Source organism: Cebidichthys violaceus, unplaced genomic scaffold (genome assembly GCF_023349555.1).
Source record: "Cebidichthys violaceus isolate CVI_PGR_0920_01 unplaced genomic scaffold, fCebVio1.0.p SCAF_7, whole genome shotgun sequence".
NCBI classification, from domain to species: Eukaryota; Metazoa; Chordata; class Actinopteri; order Perciformes; family Stichaeidae; genus Cebidichthys; species Cebidichthys violaceus.
In genome coordinates this window covers 15503969-15526151 of record NW_027176927.1, presented here as the reverse complement: position 1 = coordinate 15526151, position 22183 = coordinate 15503969, and the positions used below count along the sequence as shown (strand labels likewise).

General features: G+C 41.5%; 1 protein-coding gene across 2 annotated transcripts; it reads right to left on the bottom strand.

Annotated features, from left to right (window-relative positions):
- Positions 1 to 700: 700 nt before the first annotated feature.
- On the bottom strand, positions 701 to 22031 carry si:dkey-12j5.1 (uncharacterized). Of its 2 annotated transcripts, none has more exons than XM_068735986.1 (11): positions 21871 to 22031; positions 21601 to 21713; positions 21348 to 21493; positions 21067 to 21220; positions 20025 to 20137; positions 19777 to 19900; positions 18586 to 18678; positions 17889 to 17957; positions 12350 to 12403; positions 8744 to 8896; positions 701 to 2255 (listed from the first exon to the last, which is right to left on the bottom strand). In XM_068735986.1, the coding sequence occupies exons 1-11, from the start codon at positions 21932 to 21934 to the stop codon at positions 2079 to 2081; spliced, it is 1260 nt and encodes a 419-aa protein (XP_068592087.1). In that variant the 5' UTR covers positions 21935 to 22031; the 3' UTR covers positions 701 to 2078. The 2 variants fall into 2 exon arrangements, with proteins under 2 accessions (XP_068592087.1, XP_068592088.1); XM_068735987.1 differs by having other exon boundaries at positions 20025 to 20134.
- Between the last annotated feature and the right edge of the window lie 152 nt (positions 22032 to 22183).

Sequence of the window (22183 nt, the reverse complement as noted above, 5' to 3'; positions counted from 1 at the left end):
TTTGTTAATTCATGGTCATTTTAAACACAAAAACATGAAAGCTCAAACATTGCAGATCTGCAGCATAGAAATTTATTTATACAAGGCTGATAATTTCTGTGCTTTGGCCTCTCAGAGGGCCATTCTGGCCTTTCAGTAAGCAATTTTCAGCATAGAGCGAGAAAGAATGCAAGTAAACAGCGAGTGTACTTTCCCTGTGATTGAATGTGTGTCCTTGTGTAGAAACTGCACTCTCCTCTCTCAGCAAGTGAAAACAGTCCTGCGGTGCCGAGGCTGATGTACAGGTGAGAGAATGGCCAAGGATTTTGAGATCACCTGAGGCTTTGTGTCCACTATGGCCCACTCACACTAGGTCAGCTCAGAATAACCAGAAAGGGCTGACCGCCGATGTTCACTCACCCCTGGAGTCATTAATCACGGAGCACCGCAGATGAGCCGCATGGACACACGATAACACACAATAATGTAGAAACGCACATACACACTAGAGCCCGTTGCAATTATAAAGCCAAATGCTAGATGACAGCATCGCTCCAGGTAGTCAGTCCTCTAGGCCTGTACTCCTGGTGCATTATCATACATTAAACATCACAGACATGAATATTTCTGAGCAAAGCTGGGTCAACAAATAACAACACATCATATCACATTAAGCTATCAATATCTGCAGCATATACAGACGCACACAGACAGTGTCATATCTGTTGTTTCTCCTGAGCTTTATTTAACACTCTTTAAACACAAACACGCACAATCAGATCAAGGTGTCTGAATCCCTGTATTCCCAAACAGGTTTCCCAGCTTGCAGCTGGGTCGCTATCAGGAGCAGGATCTTAGATAACGTTCCCATTTACTGGTTGTAAAATTCTTCAAAGGGGCCGTGCAGCAGTGGATGCCTGTGGTGTGTTTGTTAACAGGCATGCTGCATTGAGTTATACACTGTGGTATATGTGAGTTACAGCATGCATGTCACATACTGACCTGCACTATAAATATATCAGGGCTTCAGAAAAGTCACAACTGTTGTGTCCAATATATTTTTCAAGGTAGAAACTAATGTACAACCTGCATTTATTATGTTGAAAAATCTTAATTAAATAGATGCTGATTAAATTGGGCCAGTCAATCCCAATTTTGAGTGTTTGAAAGATTCAGAGGTAGCTCCAACTGTACTGTTCTACAACTTAGTTCGAACTCTTGCTCTTCACTTTGCTGAATTCAATTGTAAAAAATATAAAAGCAAGTAAAAAGCATCAGTCATTGTGCCATTCCATTACACTAACCCATGCCGGTACACTACGTAGCCTTGCCTGAGAAATTTAAAAGGCTTTGATGTGAAATCAGAAAGAGTTGCCCGATTCTCCTCTTTGAAAGACTTTGTACCAGCCAATTTCCAGGTCAAATTCTCTCTATTGTGTATTGCCTTGTTGAATCCAATGATTTAATAACAAAAAGAATGGGGAAAAAACAAAGCAGGAGTGTAAACTGAATAGCATAAAAATTCAAGAATTGCACATGAACTTGGAATATTAGAACCGTTACATGTAAAGACAGCGTTGAATGTTGGCAGACGTGGTTCTCTAATAAGACTCACTTTGTGTTGAGATGCAGTCTGAGAGGGAAACACTGCTGCTGTTGTTTTGAGGATGAGCTGAAGTAATTAACGTGAATCTTTTGTGTTTGTGTGTGCGCATGTATGTTCGCTTGTAGAGACCAATGTGTGGGTGTGTATGAGAGGAAAAAGCATTCAAAAGGTGTTTTGCTTTTGCTGCTGGTAGTAAAGCTCTGAAACTAATTTCTTTCATCAACATCTGTCAGAGAGATTAAGGGAAGCATTACTCAAGTATGCACTTATTTCACCAAAAGCATTAAACAACTCACTGAAAGAGATCGAGTAGACGGCTGCTTTTAATGTCGCTCTTTTGTGCATCTCACTTGATTTTGAATTTCATCTTTGATAAACTGGTGTGAAAGGACAGTCGGTACAAAAGGCACTTAAGAGTGCACTACAACATTTTAACAAGAGGGAAGCATGATGGGGAGACGGGAAATCACAGAGTACAAGCAAGGGGCGGTTGTCAGTGTTGCATGGGGGCCTCTGCATCGTCGTCGTCCTCCTCATCACTACAGGGTTCATAGTCTTCATCCAAGGCTGGGTCTCCCTCCTCTCCCTCCAGCTCTCCTCCCAGATCACCTAGCAGCTGCTCCACGTGTTCCAACATCGGCTGGTCATCACATCGCAACTTGCTGTACAGCTGGGGGGGGGGGGGGGGGGGAGACAAAAAGGAAAATGCAAGTGTGTAATGGGCTAGTAAGTAGACTGGAAAAATGGAAATTTTAAATAGAAAGTAGGTTATACAGCAGAAACGTGGAGAACGAAAGTTGTACCGCGGAGGCAATACACTCGACTGAAGCTCTTCCATTGTGTCACTGAAGATAACGGTGCATCACCACAGCATCAGTAAGCAGCAGCTTGGAGTTGAGGGAAGTGAGCAGCCCCGAGGTTTTAAGTCTCCAAGTGCTGGTTAGGCCGCCTGAAATATCCAACAGCAGCTGCATTCTGTCAGTGAGGCAGTCACGCTCACAAAACGCTGGTAAACAGTTTTTGTCTTTCATTTGGCAAATCAGCACATTTGACACACCGTTCATCCGTACAAGAGACAAAAAGACCATTTATCTTCCTTTTGCGACATGCATGCGCACACACACACATGCAGAGAACTGTATCCTGGAGCACATATGGTAATGTGGCGCACATGTGCACTTACACACACACACACATATAATCAAAGTTGTTATCTCTGTGAAATATGCCGTGAAGGAGCAAGATAAAAAAATAAAAAATAAAATTTAAAAAAAGTCCTGCTCTCAAAGCAGCCAGCACATTTATCTCTGTAAAATACTCTGCTTGTGTCTAATTACTGAACTCAAAGTGGAGTTGGGTGCTAAAACTACTAAAGCTACCACCAAGAACAGCAAAGCATAACTATGTGTTTCAGAATGGGTGCATATACAGAGTAAGGGGAACTGATACAGCAATTTATATCTATGTTTTTCTTTCCAGAAACAAAACTAGAGAGAAAAAGAGGGTGAGTGGGGAATGGTTCATGAGATCTAGGAATATTATTCTATTTAGTCTAACATATGCGCGCGCGCACGCACACACACGCGTGCGCGCGCGCACACACACACACACACACACACACACACACACACACACACACACACACACACACACTCCCTTGAGCTCATGGACAATAAGCAGCTGAGTGCCATCATTCTTACTAAAAGTGTAACGAGGCCAGAAGAGTGAAGAAGAGTGTGTGTGACTGCTTTGCCCCAGGACCAGTCTCTAAGCAACAGCAGGTCCTGACAGGAGACACGCAGTCCCACAGGAACTCATTTGGAGTGTAAGAATATGTAGTGTGTGTGTGTATGTGTGTGTTTAAGTGGATGCTGTCTCCGCAGGTTGGAAGCTCCAGGGAGTTGGCGCGTGACCCAGGTCCAGGCTCAGGGTCTGATACCGGGGGAGAGCTGACCCTCTCAGCCTCCTTAAAGCACCACACACACACACACACACACATAGAGGGGAGAAAAACACAGATTTTCATTCTGCCAACGTCACTCTGAAATGCCTGGAGATGTTTATCCACAACAAGCCCAAAGAATAAAAGTTGGGTTTGCTTTACAATAGGCTTGGCTCAATATCCAGAATAATTGCACATTACAGCCTTGGGTACGACGTGGAGGGTGTCTTTGATATGAGTCGCGTAAGAGGAATAATAATAGAGAAATTCAGTGAACGTGTGCAAAAGAAAGAAAAGAAAATACTGTATGTTCTACAATACCGAATGCCATTTGGAAATTGTATTTCTGCGTGGTGATATTTCCTACGAATCAATAGCATAGTGTGTCTGCTGGATAGGATGTAATTATTCATTGTGATGCTTTCAGCTAGCTAAACAAACGGCAGCTATTCTTTACACATTTCGCACCGAACGCTGCTGAGATCAGCATCGCCGTCGCAAGAAACACAGGCATTTCTCATTTACAACAGCCTATGTTTTCTCTTCTCACTTTCACGGCCCAGAGAGCTGCCTAGAGAGGGAGGGAGAGTGTGTGCGTATGTGTGAGTGTATGCAATCGTATAACTCTTTCATGGCCCACTTTGCTCTACTTTCAAGCCCCAAGTCACAGCCCAAAGCACAATTGACCACCACCATAACGACTCACAACAATAATTTGAACTTGCACACGAAGGGGCACATAGACACATCTGTTCTAACCATCTACTCGCTATTCTTTATAGCCACGTTAGCGCCATGACTCTAGGAATGGCAGTGTCAATATGAGTTTGACATTGGTGTTTAAGAGCGATATCTTGACAACTACTGGATGGCATTTTGCAATGTCGAAATGTTGTGCAGACCTTCATGGTGCTTTGCGGATGGATTTGAACAAATAACTTCTGTGATCATGTGACCTTTCCTCAACACCATCGTCAGCTCAAAATGTAGAACTGTAGTGTAGTGTAGTTTGTGTTTAGTGCTAATGCATGGCTGTATATTCTTAGTCTTGTTAATGTGATGTTGTTGAAATGATAAAGTATTTTAATTCTAAGTCTGACCGTGAGTCTGAAATAAAGTTTGATTGATTGATTGATTGGTCAATTGTCATTCATCTCAACATAATCTAAAAAAGAAAAAAAAACGCAATGCAGCCACAATGTATCCTGTTAAATTCAAGTTATTACTATATTTCTGTACTTTTAAATTGAATTGTTTCAATACATCTTACGCATATATTGTTTAATTCAATGCCTTTTGCTACTCTATGTTCAACTGGGAACTGGCAAACTTCGAAACCGGGAAACCAATTTGAAACTTTATTTCCAAACAAGAAGTGGCATACATCAACAGAGCTGGCAAGTTTGACTTCATGATGATGACAGTAACAGCTCCAACTCTTGGTAGCAGAATTGAATAGGCTGGATGGATGGATTTTAATACAAAACAGAAATATGTTCGTTTAAGGTGCACAATGCAGAAGTGCTTCTGGGGCGGAATGGGGTCTCACCCTGTTTATGGTCTCTATATTGCTTTCTGCTTAGTTTAAAGTACAGACTTGATAGTGAAAAAGTAAGAAGAAAAAAAAGGAAATGAACCAATAGATAAGAATACAATTTGTTGCACGCCTTTAATTAATTTCTTTCTCTACAATTACTTACTTCTTTTGGCTACATAATATAGTGTGGTTCAGCATAGATTATCAGTAAGGTGCTATCTTTTGTCCAGTGCGCAGCAGAGAAAAGTGTAATAATAAGCACTAATGTACCCTTCATACCTAAATTGATTCTTTTCCTCTCATTCTTTGATAGAAACCTCTTTCTACAGCTCATATGGCAGAATAAAGACAGGCTGATTATGTGGTGAAAGACTAATCATTCCATCATTGTTCACCTTCTGTTCCACACCTATGCCTAACTTCCCCTTTCATTTCACCTCTTCTGTTATTTCCTTTTCTAATGACTTCATTCTTCCGGCTTATCTCTTGACCATTTTCCTTTTGCCTTCTGTTGCTCCCACTCGTACATGCTCACCAAATGACCTTCCAGTCAAGGAGATAGATACCTCTTCATACGTTCTAAAATCTTGCCCTCCTCTCATCTTCCCTCTCTATCCTCAACCCTGCTCTCCCCAACCCATTTTTAGACCAAACACAGCACTCCAACTGCACATCTCTTCATTAGTAAGAGAACATTAATTAGATGAATCGTTTCAACATATTTACTTTCTCTTAACTTCTGTCTCACTCTGTCATAAAAACATACACAGACTCCCTCACTGGCAAGTGTGTGACACTGCCTGAGATTAGACCTCCTTGAGTGTGAACAGGCCATGCCGCTGGAAGTCTCCAGCGGGCTGAGCGCAAACTCACAAACTCACACACACAAACACGCACACGCACACGCACACGCACACACAGACAAACACAACTTAACACTTCAGTCCTCCAGTCACATCCTTGGTAGGGAAAGGCATTAAAATTACATGACAACCACACCTTGGGCCAACCCTACCCACAATCCGTGCTCATGGGATACCCTTTCAGACACATCAAATAGTAAAGCTTTTGACCTCTGTTTGCCCTATCTGCCTCTGTGCACACTCGCGCGCGCACTCTCTCTGTCTCTCTCACTCTCTCACTCTCTCACTCTCTCACACACACACACACACACACACACACACACACACACACACACACACACACACACACACACACACACACACACACACACGTACACACATATATAAAATGGCCCTCTGTGCATACACTGCAGATCCTTCTTCAATCGCACCCTATCTGGCTGAGACTCAAATTCCATTTCACGTCCGGTTTACTATTGATTTTACCCTCGCCACTATTCACCAGCTACACCCCCTGCACCCACACACACACACACACACACACACACACACACACCCACACACACACACACCATCCAATCTGTTCCCTTCCTCGCCTCCCCTTTCATTCTCCCACTCCTGCTCACCCTGCTGCTCCTCTCCTACACTTCTTTCTTGTCTTCTCAACCCATCCGTTCCTCCCCATCATTCCTTTTTATAGTATCTCTGTTGAACGCAATCTGTGTGTGTGTGTGTGTGTGTGTGTGTGTGTGTGTGTGTGTGTGTGTCTGTTTTTGTGAGAGAGAGAGAGGGCGTGCAGAAGTATCGATCACAGCTGAGGTGGATAATGAATACAATTTTTAAAACATAATTAGATATGCAAGTTGGCACACACAACCATTATTAAATATGTGCATCCACATAAGGTGCGCATAGCCACATGCTTTCTCTCACTGTCTCATATCTCACACGCACGCACGCACGCACGCACGCACGCACACACGCACACACGCACACACACACACACACACACACAGCAAAGTCATACAGTATGCAGAGAAGTGGACTGGCGCCAAAACAAGCCGTTGGGCTTTGAGGCCTCATTTCCATGTTGGAGCCCATTTTAACTAGCAGACTGACTTATCGTTAATAATTAACACTCACAGAAACAAAAGCTCTGATATAAACAAGAGAGAATCTTGACTACACAATGTACAGATGCACACACACATGAGCAAAAGCTGCCAGATGAGGAAATAAGTGAACCACAGTGGGGGCTTTTCTCTCCACATTCCACCTCACCTTTGCAAGGTCTTTGTGCATTTACCTTTCACATTATTCTGCGCCTGTTGCTTCACACACTCTACAAAGAAACAGCTATGCTGTTTACTTGTCACGCTCCGCAGCCTCACCCAATTCTTTTGCAAGTCTTTCACCTTTTTATTCCTTTGCATTCCTTTGCAGTACTTCATTCTCCCTATTTCTCAATTTCCATTTCTTTCCATTTGTTTCTTTTATCTTTATTAACTCTTACTACAAAGCTGGCAGCTCAAATGTGCCGTGTGCCTTTGTTTTCTTCCCCACAGTTTCTTCCATTCTCCCTCTTGGCAGCTCAAAGCCCACCTCGTTCCTGTCCCTGTGGATGCTGGTTAGACAGGCCTGTCACTACACTGCTGGCCAGAGAAACCGACATTAATATATCGCCACTCTGCTGCCCCTACTCATCTGTAAGGGAACACAATGTTGTGGGAGAGCAGGAGGGAAGGTGGGTAGTTAGGTGGGGAGGTGAAAAGGAGAGGAAAGCAAAGAGAAGGAAAAAAGAATCGTAGGTTGAGCCTGCTATCCGTCAGTCTTTGCTGTCTGATTTACAAGCCTATTGGATTTTAGACTAACATGAATCATGGCCCCATAGAGGCATTGCTCCCTGACAGAATGACAGAGTGAATGAAACACATCACTCCAAGTGTGCGTGTGTGTGAGGGGGAATGGAAGAGAGACAGCGGTATATTTAAACCTCTTTGAGATAGTACGAAAAAAACATTTCTGTGGCAACAATAGAGCTTAGTTAAAATCCTCTCACAGTTCCAGGACTGCATGTACTCCATCTCTGACAAGGACTGGTTCTTAGGAGTTTTACCTATTCTGACAGTGTACTCGATGTAACTAGCCGTACCCACATTTGCCATGCACAGTGGTGGAAGAAGCATCCGGAGCCTTTACTAAAGTAAAAGTATCACACTATGAAAATACTCAATAATGAGTAAAAGTCTGGCATTCACAATCTCAATGAAGTAAAAGTATGAAGGTTTTATCAGGAATATCCTGAGTATCAGGATAGTACCAAAAAGTACTGCAGATAAATGGCCCTTGTGTGCGCTATATTATTGTTTGTTACACCATTACATTATAATTACTCATTGCATTTTTTATAAGCAGCGTTTAACCCGTGTTGTTGGTTGAGGTGGAGCTTAATTATTTTATATAGGGCTGCAACTAATGATTCTCATGATGGATTAATCTGCTAATTATCTTCCCGATCAAACCAGTAGTAGTTTGGTTTGTATAAGGTAAGGAATAGTGAAAATGCCCATCACAACTACCCAGAGCTCAAAGTGACACCAACCTCAAAATTATTCAGTCTCCTGCAATTTAATGTTTGGCATTTTTGCATGAAACCCAAAACCAAAGTAACTATGAGAATCCTGAAATGGAAATATTTTAGTGAGGCACAACTGCGTCAAATTTGTACTTAAGTACAGAACTTGAGTAGATGTAGTTGTATTGATATACTTTCCATCAATGTTTGCTTTGTGGACAGATTTTCTGAGCTGAATTACCTTCGTAGCGTTGGTCAAGTACGATCTGGCCGCCTCCTTCAATGCCTTCCACTCCTCCGTCTCCTCCTCCGTCACTTCTCTCCCATCTCTTTCCTGCTGCTCCTTTGCTTTTTCCAACTGGAGGTAGCAGACCCAGCCGGAGAGATACCACACCTGGGAGGCACAGAGAAGGAGAGGCGGGTTGGGGGTGTGTGGAGGATTCAGACAGATAGAAAGTGCTCTTTGTTGCAGTAAGTGAGCTGTTACAGGGGAAACACATTTGTAACCCTCACGAAGCACGTCCCACATCCTTCTCTGACAAACAGGTTTCACACATAAGACATGGAATCCCACAGACACACAGGCAATCAATCACTCACATCATAACTGTCAACCTGATCCAATCTTGACATATATACGGTTCTCATTTACAAATGACGCATGCACGTAGATGCACATGTGCACATATTGTAGCTTAACAATTAATTCAGACCTGACATGTAAATACATTTTTGCTATATTTCTATAGCAAAAAATGCATTTACTTTGTTGAAACATATACCAAAACATAACGTAATAAAATGAAAACTAAATTACCTCAGGTAAATTGCTTCTCTGCATTTCAAATCATATCATACTCACAGGGTGTGTACAATATTAGCCCTTCATTTAGAGGAGGAAATATTGTTTCATAAACTCTTTATCTGACTATTCATTATTTCATTCCACACATAATTCTGCCTTGATATAAATTGTGGGGCCTGAACCATGGACACAGAGATTTAATTTACAAGTAGGTTCATGTAGGTTCAGTTACTACATTTTGACATGAGACCAGTAGTATCATCTGATTTTAAATGCAGAGCTCTAGATCCATCAATGTGCCTCTTAGCCTCTTCTGTTGCTAACGTGCAACCCTTAACAAGATTATGACACAGACACAGGAGTGCACCATGTAGACTAGGTGTTAAGGATCTCTTAACTGGCTCTGATTGAACTTCATGAAAACCTCATGAATATATGTCAAATTCAAACAAAAAAACCCAAGAACATCCCTTTGAAATAACCCTGTTGCTTCACAGAGTTCAAACAGTGAGTGGAGGCATATTTTAAATTGTAAGTTAGTAAGCTGAAACACACCAAAACATTCTTCTCTTTCTTTTCCATAATCACACTTTCTTTCTCCCACATAATTACATATACTGTGCTATGCTTGCTCTTCCACCTCTACACACAATCATTTTCAACTCTCAGTGAACTTGGAGGTGTGTGTGTGTGTGTGTGTGTGTGTGTGTGTGTGTGTGTGTGTGTGTGTGTGTGTGTGTGTGTGTGTGTGTGCGCGCCTCTCATCTGAGGCCAAAGATCACCCACCCACTGTTCTTCAAGCACCAAGACACAAATATTCACTGGATTCATTATTCATTGAGGGCAGAAGCAGTAGGGACCGGCACCTCTGCCAAATAAACCATTTAGCTAAAAAAAAAAAACACATCAAGGCGTACCACACTGAATTCAGAATTGCCACTAAGGATGCTGAGTGGGTGGCTACCCCCTGCAGCCATACTTATCAGAACAACAGCAGCACTGGATAAATGTAGTTATGTTGCAGAACCAGCAGTATGACATTTATATCAGTGAAACATTTTCTGTGACTGCAGAAATGTGTTCTTGTGAATATTTGTGTATGTCCAGGAGGGAAAGTCAAAAGTCAAAATTGGGTCAAAATTTTAGCTTGTTCAAAAATGAGCACCACTGCATGTCTTTAAAATGGCTAGAACAAGGCAAAAACAAATCTTTGCAGATGGTCCACCGTAAAATATTTGTGTATGCGGTAAAGATGGCTTCCACACTCAAAATTTAAACAAAACAAAAGTTGGCTAATTGAGAATTTTAGAGAACCCACTATTCACAACCACAACCCCAGACAGAAGAAGCACACATAATAAAATAAACTCTCGTCTGTCAATCAAATCACTGAGACTATTGTCACTTCAAAGTGAAGGCACATCTTAGTTCCTATATGGTGCTGCAGAGGGAAGAACAAAAGCATCATGAATCAACTGAATACCTTTGAAACAAGATTTGCAAGGAACCAGCTCAGTTGTTTGTGCAGACTTAACACTTTATAAGTAAGGCTCCAACTTTGAGATACGCAAGAGCAAGAAGACGGAGACGAAAGCTAACAACTTATCTACTGCACTTAAGAGAGGAAATAAGAAAGAGAGTAAGACAAAGAGGAGAGGACAGAGTGGGAAAGAAGGAGAGAGAGAGTAGTCAAATGTGTCTGTCATACACTTTTGAAATCACCAGTATGACTAGCAACAGAACTGTGGTGCAACCTGACAAAACACTTTCTGACCATCAGAACTGGTGACTGTATGCATGTGTGATTGGCTGCTGGCTCGCTCAAATCGATTGTCACAGCTGTACGTCTCTGAAGCAAGTTTAAAAGTTCAGCCCCCCAATGATTGCTCCCAATCTGTCAGCTCAGGGGGGTGTGTGGGAGGCTGAGCCTGAGGGGGAGTGGGGAGAGAGAGAGAGAGAGAGAGAGAGAGAGAGAGAGAGAGAGAGAGAGAGAGAGAGAGAGAGAGAGAGAGAGCTGTGTTCTTGAATCTGACACTCAGTGGTAAACCTTCACTTCATCTGCCACTGACAGTGGGGATTTGGAGCTCAATGACAGCACATACTTCCTACTAAAGAACAGCAAATACTGTCATTTACGTCACTCTCTAATAAGCATTCAAGTTCTCAGACATACGTCATCGTAATGACAAAGTATGGGTGTGTAGGCACTTCTTTGTGCATACACATAAACAGTGGCTCAACAGAAGCAGATAGATGCACAGGTTGAGGCTCTCTCCTTCCCTCTGGGCTGATAAAAGATTTGCCTACAAGTTGGTCTGATCCAGCAGTAAGACCGTATCATAGCAATAAGACATCCTGCACGAGGACACGTGAAAAGACATCACTTAATCCTACGTCTTGATAAGTAACACACACGTGCACACACATCCCCACCGACCACAGGGAATCGTCAATTAGTCGAGACAGACCAGACCTGATAATCGGGCATCAGTAAACCATTTTAGTTTCACTTCATTTATTCTGCCTGACATGTGTTTGTGTTAACACATTCCTTGTTGGAAGGGATATTTTGTTAACTTTGCTCTGGCCAATCAGTAGGGCAAACTGATGAGGCTGTGGTAGTGGTTTCTATGAGCTGACAGTCAAAGAAATATGAAGATTTAAGATTTGTTATTTCTATAAGCTCAATCAAGCTCATCCATACTTTTTCTGTTGCTATTTTTTCATGGATGTATCTAGGTGACTAGGTAGCTCTGATTGGTCAATTTATTCTACAACCGCGTGCACAACACCAGACCCACTGGTGCTGCTAAACAAATCAGAGGTGTGGGCTGTGATTCAGAGGTCTGGAACCACAAGAGAGACCGCCATGCTGGAAATACAAAAAACAGTACAAGCAAAACCAGAAACCCACATTTTCAGAGGCACAAAGCTTCTCTGTATTTTACCACATAATGAAAAATACAAAATGAAAACATGAATGCAGACAACAGTTTTTACACCAAAAAAAAAAAAAGACTGGGCCATCACTACATTGCTTACCTGGACTACTTCATCATCCTCCTCCAGAAGACCCTCCAACACATCCACCGCCATCTAATGCAGAAAGACAAATACATTGAAATGAGATTTGACATAATCTTTAACATTGACAGAATAGTCAGACAAGAAAATTACTTTTAAGGTTCAACAAATTCATTAGTACATGCTCATTGATATAGCCTCGATCCATTAACAAGCAAGTAAGCACGCACGGAGCGACAAACGCGCTGTTGTTGCACACAGTGTTGTGCATCTCCCAGGCAGCTCGATCAATCAGAGTGATCAGAAGGTCTGATAAGCGCCTCCGAGATCAGCGTCCCATACACAACATCGTCGATACCAACAAGACAACAGACGAGGCCGTCGATAGACACACTCACCAGTGCTTATCGCACAGTCAATAGTCACTTTGGCTGCTCTGTTCAATTGCCCTTTTAATCCATTTACAGACATCAGCGGTCAATATATTCCTAACCAGCATCACTCCATGGGACGCATAATAAACTTAAATATCAGCCTGACCCATCGTCTCTATCACCCCCCCCCAGGCCTCCCTCTCCTTTTGAGGTCTAAATTGAGTTTAATGTTAGCTGACCTTTACCATAGAGCACCACTGTCTGGGTCAGACTCTGTGGGAAGTTTCTATTACAGAAAACAGACCTTGACTAAAGTATGCTGTGTGTTTAGTTTGCTCTGCTTCTCTCCTTGTGGATTCTGTGGTTGTGGTGTGTGAGTGTGTGTGTGTGTGTGTGTGTGTGTGTGTGTGTGTGTGTGTGTGTGTGTGAGAGAGGCCCCAGGTGATGATATATTGATTTTTGTCAACTTCAGGTTGGAGGCGACTGTTAGCCAATCACCCATGGTGAAGGGCAAGAATAAAAGACACGCACGCACCTACGCATGCACTCACACACCGCCGCACAGTCACACACTATAACAAAGCTACACACAACAGTGAGCACAACAAGCAGCACTTGTTTCTTGTTAAGGCAGTCTTATTAGCTGGAGAGCGTCCTCATCCCCCCCCCCCCCACTCTTTGGACTTGTCTTTTCTTTTCATTAAGCCTACATGCTTCCGCTGGCAATAAAGAGGTCAGCTGCCTGTGTAGACGGAGGGAGAGTCAGGTTAATTGAGGGTATCTCATTAAGAGTGTGCAAATGTCCATGTCAGGGAGTCCGTTGATTGATTACTCGACCAATTATCAGCTGAAAACCCCATTGTCTTTAATTAATTAATGACTGATTAAAAATACACAAACAAAAACACCTAATCCCAGTTGACGATGAATGGATTCATGCCCAGCGTCAGAATGATCCACTTGACTTTCATTGTATCACACCAATGTGACAGGCAGACACACAACCACGCACAACCACGCACACACACACACACACACACACACACACACACACACTCAAGAGTAATTCAAGCCAAGCCCTAGATATTAGAGATAGGAGTAAAGATCTGTCTGGGTATTAAACAACTGATAGAACAGGCAGTTTTTTGGAGCAACAAAAATAGAACAAGCGATATCTGGGAGCCAGGATAAGCAGCAATGATAACCATTATATCATCTCCAACTGTACTCCTTCCTAACTACACTGGTCAACCCAGAGGCGAGTGATTAAAGATTCAGAGATTCTTAAGCCGCTTCACGCTCTAAACAACAACACGATTAATATTCGCATGAAGATAAGGGGAAGAGAGGAGGTACTACGAGGGAAAAAGTGTGAAAATGGGAAGGAAGGGCACAAAAAAGTATCTTCATAAACAATGTGAAACTGGTCCATGAACAACGGTACACGGCAAAGACACTCCGTACATGCTGTCCTCTTTATTTCAAGACCTGTTAAAGATTAAAAAAAAGCAACACTCCGGGGAGAAACTCATTTATAATGGCCACTGTGTGTGTGTGTGTGTGTGTGTGTGTGTGTGTGTGTGTGTGTGTGTGAGATCTTCAGGCAATTTTGTTTAACAGAATAATTTTACCGGAGCGCATAGCAGAGACAGGAGAAAGACAAATCACTTTACAAGCGAGGGCAAGCAGTATCTCTAACACACAGAGACTCATACAAAAACACACACACACACACACACACACACACACACACACACACTCATTCATGCACAAACAGGGACGTCTACACTTAAGTAAATAAATCCTGGGGATGTCTATGCTAACTGTACTTGCAAGCCACATTGGAAAGTACAAGCTGCTCTCCATCACGAGCTAAATTTAAGAACAGAAATGTTCAAGGAATAACATAAAAGCTGACAATAGGGACAACGACAAGGAGAGTAACTAACCATCAGCTGTTGTGAAAACTACACCGAAGCGACACCTTAATGGCTGTCAGGGGAGGCTGTCTGTCTGAGTGTCTGTCTGCTACGTGGCAAGTGAATTAATGGTGGTGATGGGTGATGATGATGGTAATTTGTGTGTCTGTGTGTTTGACAGTGAGAAAACTGTGGTCTCTGAGGGCCGCATTGTTACAACAAAGCGTATTTGTTTTTCATTAAAACATGAAGTTACGTGTCAGTATAATAAAACATGGATAGGGCTACAAATAATTTTCATTTCATTATGAAATAATCTCTTCATTGATATCTCGTTGAATTTTTATTATTAAAATTAAAGTTATTGTATTAAAATTATTGAAAAGCTCCGTCAAACTGATTATTTAGTGCAAACAGCCGTTTCAAAACTCAAAGATATTCTTCCTATAATTACATAAAGCGGTATGAAGCAGCAAATCCTGACATTGGGGAAGATGGAACCGGAGATTGGTGTTCCTGCTTGATATATGACTAAAACGATTAACGGATTAGGAAAATATTTGGTAATTATTCAAACAATCATTTCCGAACTAGTTTAGTCAGTTTACAGTTTGCCCACAGCGCTGCCTTCAATTGTTTAATTTATCCGACCAACACTCCAAAACCCAAAGATGAAAAGGAGAAAAGCAGCTGATTCTTGTTTATTATTTATGAGTGACAACAATTAATCTTCCAACCATCAACATATCTATTAATTAACTAGCTGTTTCAACACTACAAAAACTGGCTCAGAAATATTTAAACAGTGATATTTTTGCAGTTGTCTCACTTATGCTGCTTTTCAAGCACCCCTGGTGTGCTTCAACTCAATTTCCATTACAAATATGGAAATCAGACAAATTTGGCGTGCATTCAAGTGTCTCTCCTCAAAAGCAATCAAAGGGGGAAAAAAGACCTTGAAAAGCAATTTTTGTTGACTTTTTCCTCCTTCCAAATTAAGTGGCACAGATCCACATCTTGCTGAGAGAAGATTTTTGTTTTCAAGAATGTAGTAGCCCAGTTTTTATTTTGCAATGCTAGTTTATTTACAAAGAGCATGAGCCCAGTACAAATCCATCAGTTGATGAAATTGTTTCCATGCTCTTGACCCCTTATTTTTAGGTAACTCAAGCATCATAAAATAACCAATTTCTCAGCCAAATTTCAATCCATTTTGAACTTCTCCTGGGCACTCAGCTTACAAATCGAAAGGAAAATTCTCTTTTAAAAAGCTTTTTTTTCCCCCTCAAAACCATTTAGGAAGTCATGGCCTTGACCGATCATGTTTTTTAAAAGCTAATACTATAATAATTTATGCACAACACATTCCTACTTTGGGTTTAGCATTACTATAGCAGAGGCTGCTCACTGGCGCTGAATTGGTGACCACCTCTATTAATGTCATGAGAAATCAATTGGCTTTAATGAAATAACCCCGAAGAACCTCTCAAGACAAAAAGGGAAGAGGTGCTATTCCAGATAGCAAAGGTCATATTTTCAATGTGTGAGCAATTTGTGTGGACTGTCACCGAATGAAGCCACTAACGATAAGATGTCCTCTACCAACATTGACCAAGCTCCGTCAGCACCATGCTCTATAGTGATTTCCCAACTGTCGAGATAATATCATACACCCAGATAATTTGGACAACTTAATCACACTATTATTTTGCCAAATGCCTAATTTGCTCAAACTCAAACCACATAATGGCCCGAACTGCATTCATCAGACAAATAGCTTAATCTCCAACAGAGACAGACAAATGCTTTTTTGACAGAGAACAGGGTAGTTATTCTGCCACTGCTATTCTAAAACAAATTATTATTTACCAGAAATTATACTCTATGAAGCTACAGAAAACCCAAGTTATCTAAATATGTTTCTTTGGCATACATATAAGTTGAAATATTCAAAGCCTTGGCTCAGTTCGGAAGACTAAACAAAATATTCAATAGGGAGAAAATACAGACAAATTGTTGCACTCTGGTGCCCTGCTAAGACGGTAGCCTTCAAACTGTTACAGACTGGAAGCACACAACTTTACAGAGAGTTTAGTTGTGAATAGATTTATAGTCCACAGGGAGAGATAGTGAGCGCAAAAATGAGTGAGTGTGTGTGTGTGTGTGTGTGTGTGTGTGTGTGTGTGTGTGTGTGTGTGTGTGTGTGACAGAGGAGTAGAGGGAGGAAAGGGAAGAGAGGATGTCCCTATCAAATCCAGCTAAGTCCCAGTCTGGGAGAGACGGACAGAAAATAGCTCGCTTCTACTCCACTTCTATCCGTAAGCTCAATTTACCTCAGAAACTTTCACATAGCTGCTGGCTAAAAAGCATATGACCAACCTTGTTCATGGATGTGTGTGCAAATGTATCCACACAGCAAAATAAAGCACTCAGAGTGTGTGCAGTTTGTGTTTCAGGCGTGATGACACCAACAGGAGGATGAAGACAAACGACATGTCAGAAACTGTGGACCGAGACGTTGTCATTTTACTGACACACCTGACAGCCCATCTCCACACACACACACACACACACACACACACACACACACACACACACACACACACACACAGATATAACTGCAGCTGAACCATTTAGGAGTGAGGGGGGAGAAAAAGGACACTGTTCTCATTTCCTGTCAGTAATAACCATAAACCACTCAACAAGAGTGACTACAAATTAATCACTGGATCACAACAGAAAATAGTTGAAGCGCTGTTGGTTTGGCAGTAATCATAGAAAATTACTTCAAGCGTTAATGACTGTAAAGGGTTTTAGCGCCGAACTGAAGGCAGTGAGCCACTAAAATCGAGGCCATTAATACTAGAAATTGATGAGTGATCTAGAAGTGCTTCGTATCACAGATATGGCGGCAATTCATCAGACTACCCCCCCCCTTCCTTCTACACAACCCCCCTCCCCTGTGCGCCCCCATACCCCTGTCCCTCTCTGTAAATACCACTCTTAAATTATTGACACTGAACTCTGGAGGGGATAAAGACCATGCATGGCCTTCCCACCTCCAGTGCTATTCACTAGAAAGGAAAGCACTCCAACGCTTGTGTTCACACACACACACACACACACACACACACACACACACACACACACACACACACACACACACACACACACACACACTGTACATACAAATGCCAGGCCAACCTCCCACCACGAAACAAATACAGACCAACAACAGCACAGTGCATTGGCACAACGTTTTACCTCATATTCCTCCGACTCGATGAGCAGTTTGGCTGTGGTGACGCGAGACTCGTACGGCGGGATCTCATTCTGGAGAGAAAAGACAACACCGTCACCTCCACAGCGTTCACGCAAACATAGTTTGTCCTTTGTCTGATAATAACTCGGTCCAATTTCAAGGTACGCAACATTCTTCAGCTATGTGGCTGTTAATCACAGCAAAAGTGTGGGCAGGCTTGAGTTCAGATCAACCTGCTCCTACAGATAAGCGTCGTAACTGTGGTGCCATTTGGGATTTTTGTCTCAAATCATCACCCCAACCCCTCTTATATCACACTTGCTCAGTATTCGAATGCAAACTGCCATCGACATGGTGTCGTTTAGAACCCATCCTTACTTCGACATTACAACCATTCCTTTCTTTATGCCGTAATTTGCTGATTTATCCATTATACACTTTCCTGGTTTTGCCTTGTGCTTTCATATACGCGCACACACAAAAACACACAGGTTTGCGAAGTAGTTGTTCCATCTTTCTACTTTTTATTATCCCTCATTTCGTTATCTCCTACTTTTTATCTCTACTGTGTACTCATGTTTGTGCTCACTGCAAAGCACACTGTGAAAATCCTGTTAGTTGAAAGTGCTATAAAAATAAACTGGGATCTTATGAGTATTTGTTGCTGTCAGAGAAATACTAAGCACAGCTCCGACTTACCTGCATGTCTTCCTCTGCGCTGAAAGAAGCCACACTTTGTTTCTGGGCAGGTAGCCACGATCCAACACTCTTCAACAGGTATTCTTTGCCTTCCTGAAGACAGAAAAAGGAAATTCAACTATAACTAAACCTGCATATATATACACAGAGATGGGGACACACAAGTCAAACAAAAAGGAAATAATTTGAATTCAAATCCCTTTTACAGGCTGGATCATGAATGATCCATGGATATCAATAGTCTTTTGATTAAACTGAGGTCAGGTCAATATAGATTTTTTATTATTACCAGAGTATTGCTAAATAGACTTTTTCCGTATGTGGGACGATATAAAGTGTGACTGGAGCCAGTCTGACCCCTACAGCTTACAGTTAGTACTACAGATCTACTTCAGCCCGACAGAACTTTTCAGGAAAATTATGTGAAAAGAAAAGTGCTTTTACCATTAACAATGCACGGGTTAGGATGTCGCTGTGAACAATTGTTGCTATATTTTTACTCTCTCTATTAAATGGTCTCCAGGAAACATTGGAAGAGCGTTGTTATGTCTTAAATATGAAATCCCAGTCTTGTAGCACATTTTATTCTACAACATAAAAGAACTGAAAATGGATGAAAATCATGTGTTATTAATCAACTCAAAGATGCATTAGTGAACATAATAACTCACAGGTTGCAACGTCTTACAATTAAACAGAATGGGTCGCATTCTTAAGCATGCTCCACATACGTTTCTCAGAGAAAGGTTTTGCCTTGAATGTTGTCTGCCCTTAATAACAGTTGGTAGAGCAGCAATACTTTAAATATGTCTTGAAAATGAAACATTTTTTCAAAATGAGAAAAAAAAGTAGAGAAAATATAATTAAGACATTCTTCCAAACCCATTGTCAGATGCTTCATATGGCAAAAAATATTTTCCAAATTGAGTCCAATAGCCTGCTGCTCTCTCATTTATCAGATGACTATATAACCTCAATGATCTGCCCAGTAATTAACATTCCTATCGGCATGACCTGTCTGTGTGTGTGCGTGTTAATGCAAGTGTCCATCTGCTGATTAATGGCATACAATTCAATTTGCTGAGAATAATTAACTCAGCAGATTCCCGCTTTAATGTGGTGATAACTCATCCAGTGTATGTGTGTGTGTGTGTGTGTGTGTGTGTGTGTGTGTGTGTGTGTTTGACTGACCTGGTTTCTCTCTGTGCTGAACAGGTAACTTGCCATGAGCTGTAGAGCCTCAGGGTTGTCATGGTGATACTGTAATGCACGCTCAATGAACTCCCTGCACTTGTCTGCAGCTCCCTCTTCCATGCTACACACACGCACACACACGCACACACACACACACACACAAATCTCAACTCATTAAAAAAAAAAAGCAAGAACATGAATTGAGGTTACAAGTGTCAAGAGTGCCACTCTGTGTGCTGTAGTACCAGAGGTCCGTTAGGTAAATCTCAGCCATGGAGCAGTAGGCTACACAGACATCCTTCGCTGTGGGGAGCTCAGTGTCCTCATCTGATGGGGCAGCAGCTCCGGCCTGAGCCTGCTTAAAGACCAGAGCGCAAAAGTCTTTAAAAAGGTGTCTAACGTTCTATTAAGTTTAATAAATCCAAAAGATAGTGAACATAGTATGCAATTTATTTTAAATTAAGAATGAAGTTAAGTCCAATAAAGGGAAACACTGCACAACTTCCTTGCATTCCCAGACAAACATTTTTATATGTCATAGTAGAAAAAGGTACTTGATGTAAATAATAAAATGAATTGTGGCTGAATTCCATTTAGCTGCTTCGGTTTTAGGGTCCTGGTATTGTCAACGCTGGCTCACTGTCACGGCTTACTGGGACACTTGAATAGAATGGAGCCATTGTGAATGTTATTAGTAACAGCTTTGCTTTTCCTACTATGACAAGTCAAAATGCCTGCTGTGAAAAAGGTCTATGAAGATTTGAATTACACGGAACAGCTTATGCCTTTTCCTAGTTATACTATACATTTGCTATGAACATAATAAAGAGAAGTCAAAGATTTTTATGCTATTTCTTATAAAAACTGTAAGAAAAGTTATTTAAAAATACACAGATTATAAACATGAAATAATGTAAACTAGAGAACGTGTGAATTCAACTGGAAACAAAACATGACATTGTGAGTGTAACATTAACATCTTTATACATAATATAATGTAACACCTTAAAGCTGAGACATTATTAATGACTCTGCTCTGAGTATGTCCACTACCACTGACAACTGACACTGCATGATAGATCTATGGTATGACAAGGTGAAATGCATGCATGATAGATAAATAGATAATAATTATTCCATATATTGTTCAACAGCACCCTCTTGTGAAGATAAATACCACTACACTAGCATTAAGCCTTGGGTGCAATGGCATATCTCCCTTGTTGATGTTAGGTATGTACAACTAAGTGAGGGAGGAAATGTGAGTGTGTATGGGGGTGAACTCACTGTGGTCTGTGCTTGTCTGTCCAATGTAGACAGCAGGACTTCTATTCCTTTAGTGTAGTAGTTCACTGACTCCTGGCCTGTGTGGATTTGCCCCAGGTACATGTACTTACTGTGGCCTACATCTGGGTTCAGCTCCACGGCACGCAGAAAAGCTTAAAAGATAATCGGTCAAGGAGGCTCACTCCACTCAAACAGCATGGCTATGTATCAGTGTTTTAAATTAAATGACTGAGTTACTGACATGCACACAACAGGAGAGAATAAACTGCAAAAAGGATATTCCCTTAGCTTTCTGTGTGTCTCCTAGTTCAGAGCAGATGTGTCCCTGCATGTCTAGAGCTTGCAGGTTGGTGGGCTCCACATCCAGGGCCCGTTGACAGAAAAGGCCAGCCATCTCAAAGTCAAAACTGTTCATGTACTCCTCTGTCTGTACAACAGATGAGCATGTGATATAACAAACATGTAATAGATGATTAGAATAAAACATGCATTTCAAAAGACATGTCTTAGATGTGGATATATTGTCAATGTCACCTTTTCTAGTAGCTGTTGCACAGAGTACTTCTCAGCTGTCTTCCTCTTGGCTTTTTCATGTACTCTTAGTTTCATCCTTTCTTGAGGAGACAATCCAACAAATCCTGTATCTGCTGTGAAATAAGCGGAGAGTCAACGTTAGTTTTGTCTCATTTGGTCTTGTTAGGAGTTTAACATATAACAGATTAATTCACAATAACGTTAACTGCTATCTGAAAGGTTGAAGTTACATACTAACTAGCAAAATGGTGTACGAATGAACAAATTTACTGTTTGGGCGATTGTCTTTCCTCTTCGGCTTGGCTTTTTTTTTGCCCTTTGCTTGTCCTCCCATGGTGGTAAAAATACGGCTTGTATTTTTAAAATGTCTGTCTTTAAAGCAGACTTTTTCCCAAAGTGTGAATCTTACACACGCGTATAACTGAGCTGGAGGAATGCAGTGCGCATGCTCTAAACAGCGACTTGGTGACTGCTACGGAGAACGGTAATGGACATACCGAGCGGTTTGAAATAATGGAAATAAACCTTTTTACAAGAAAAAAAGTCTGACATTTTGTTAGACATTGCGTTTGAACTTCATGAT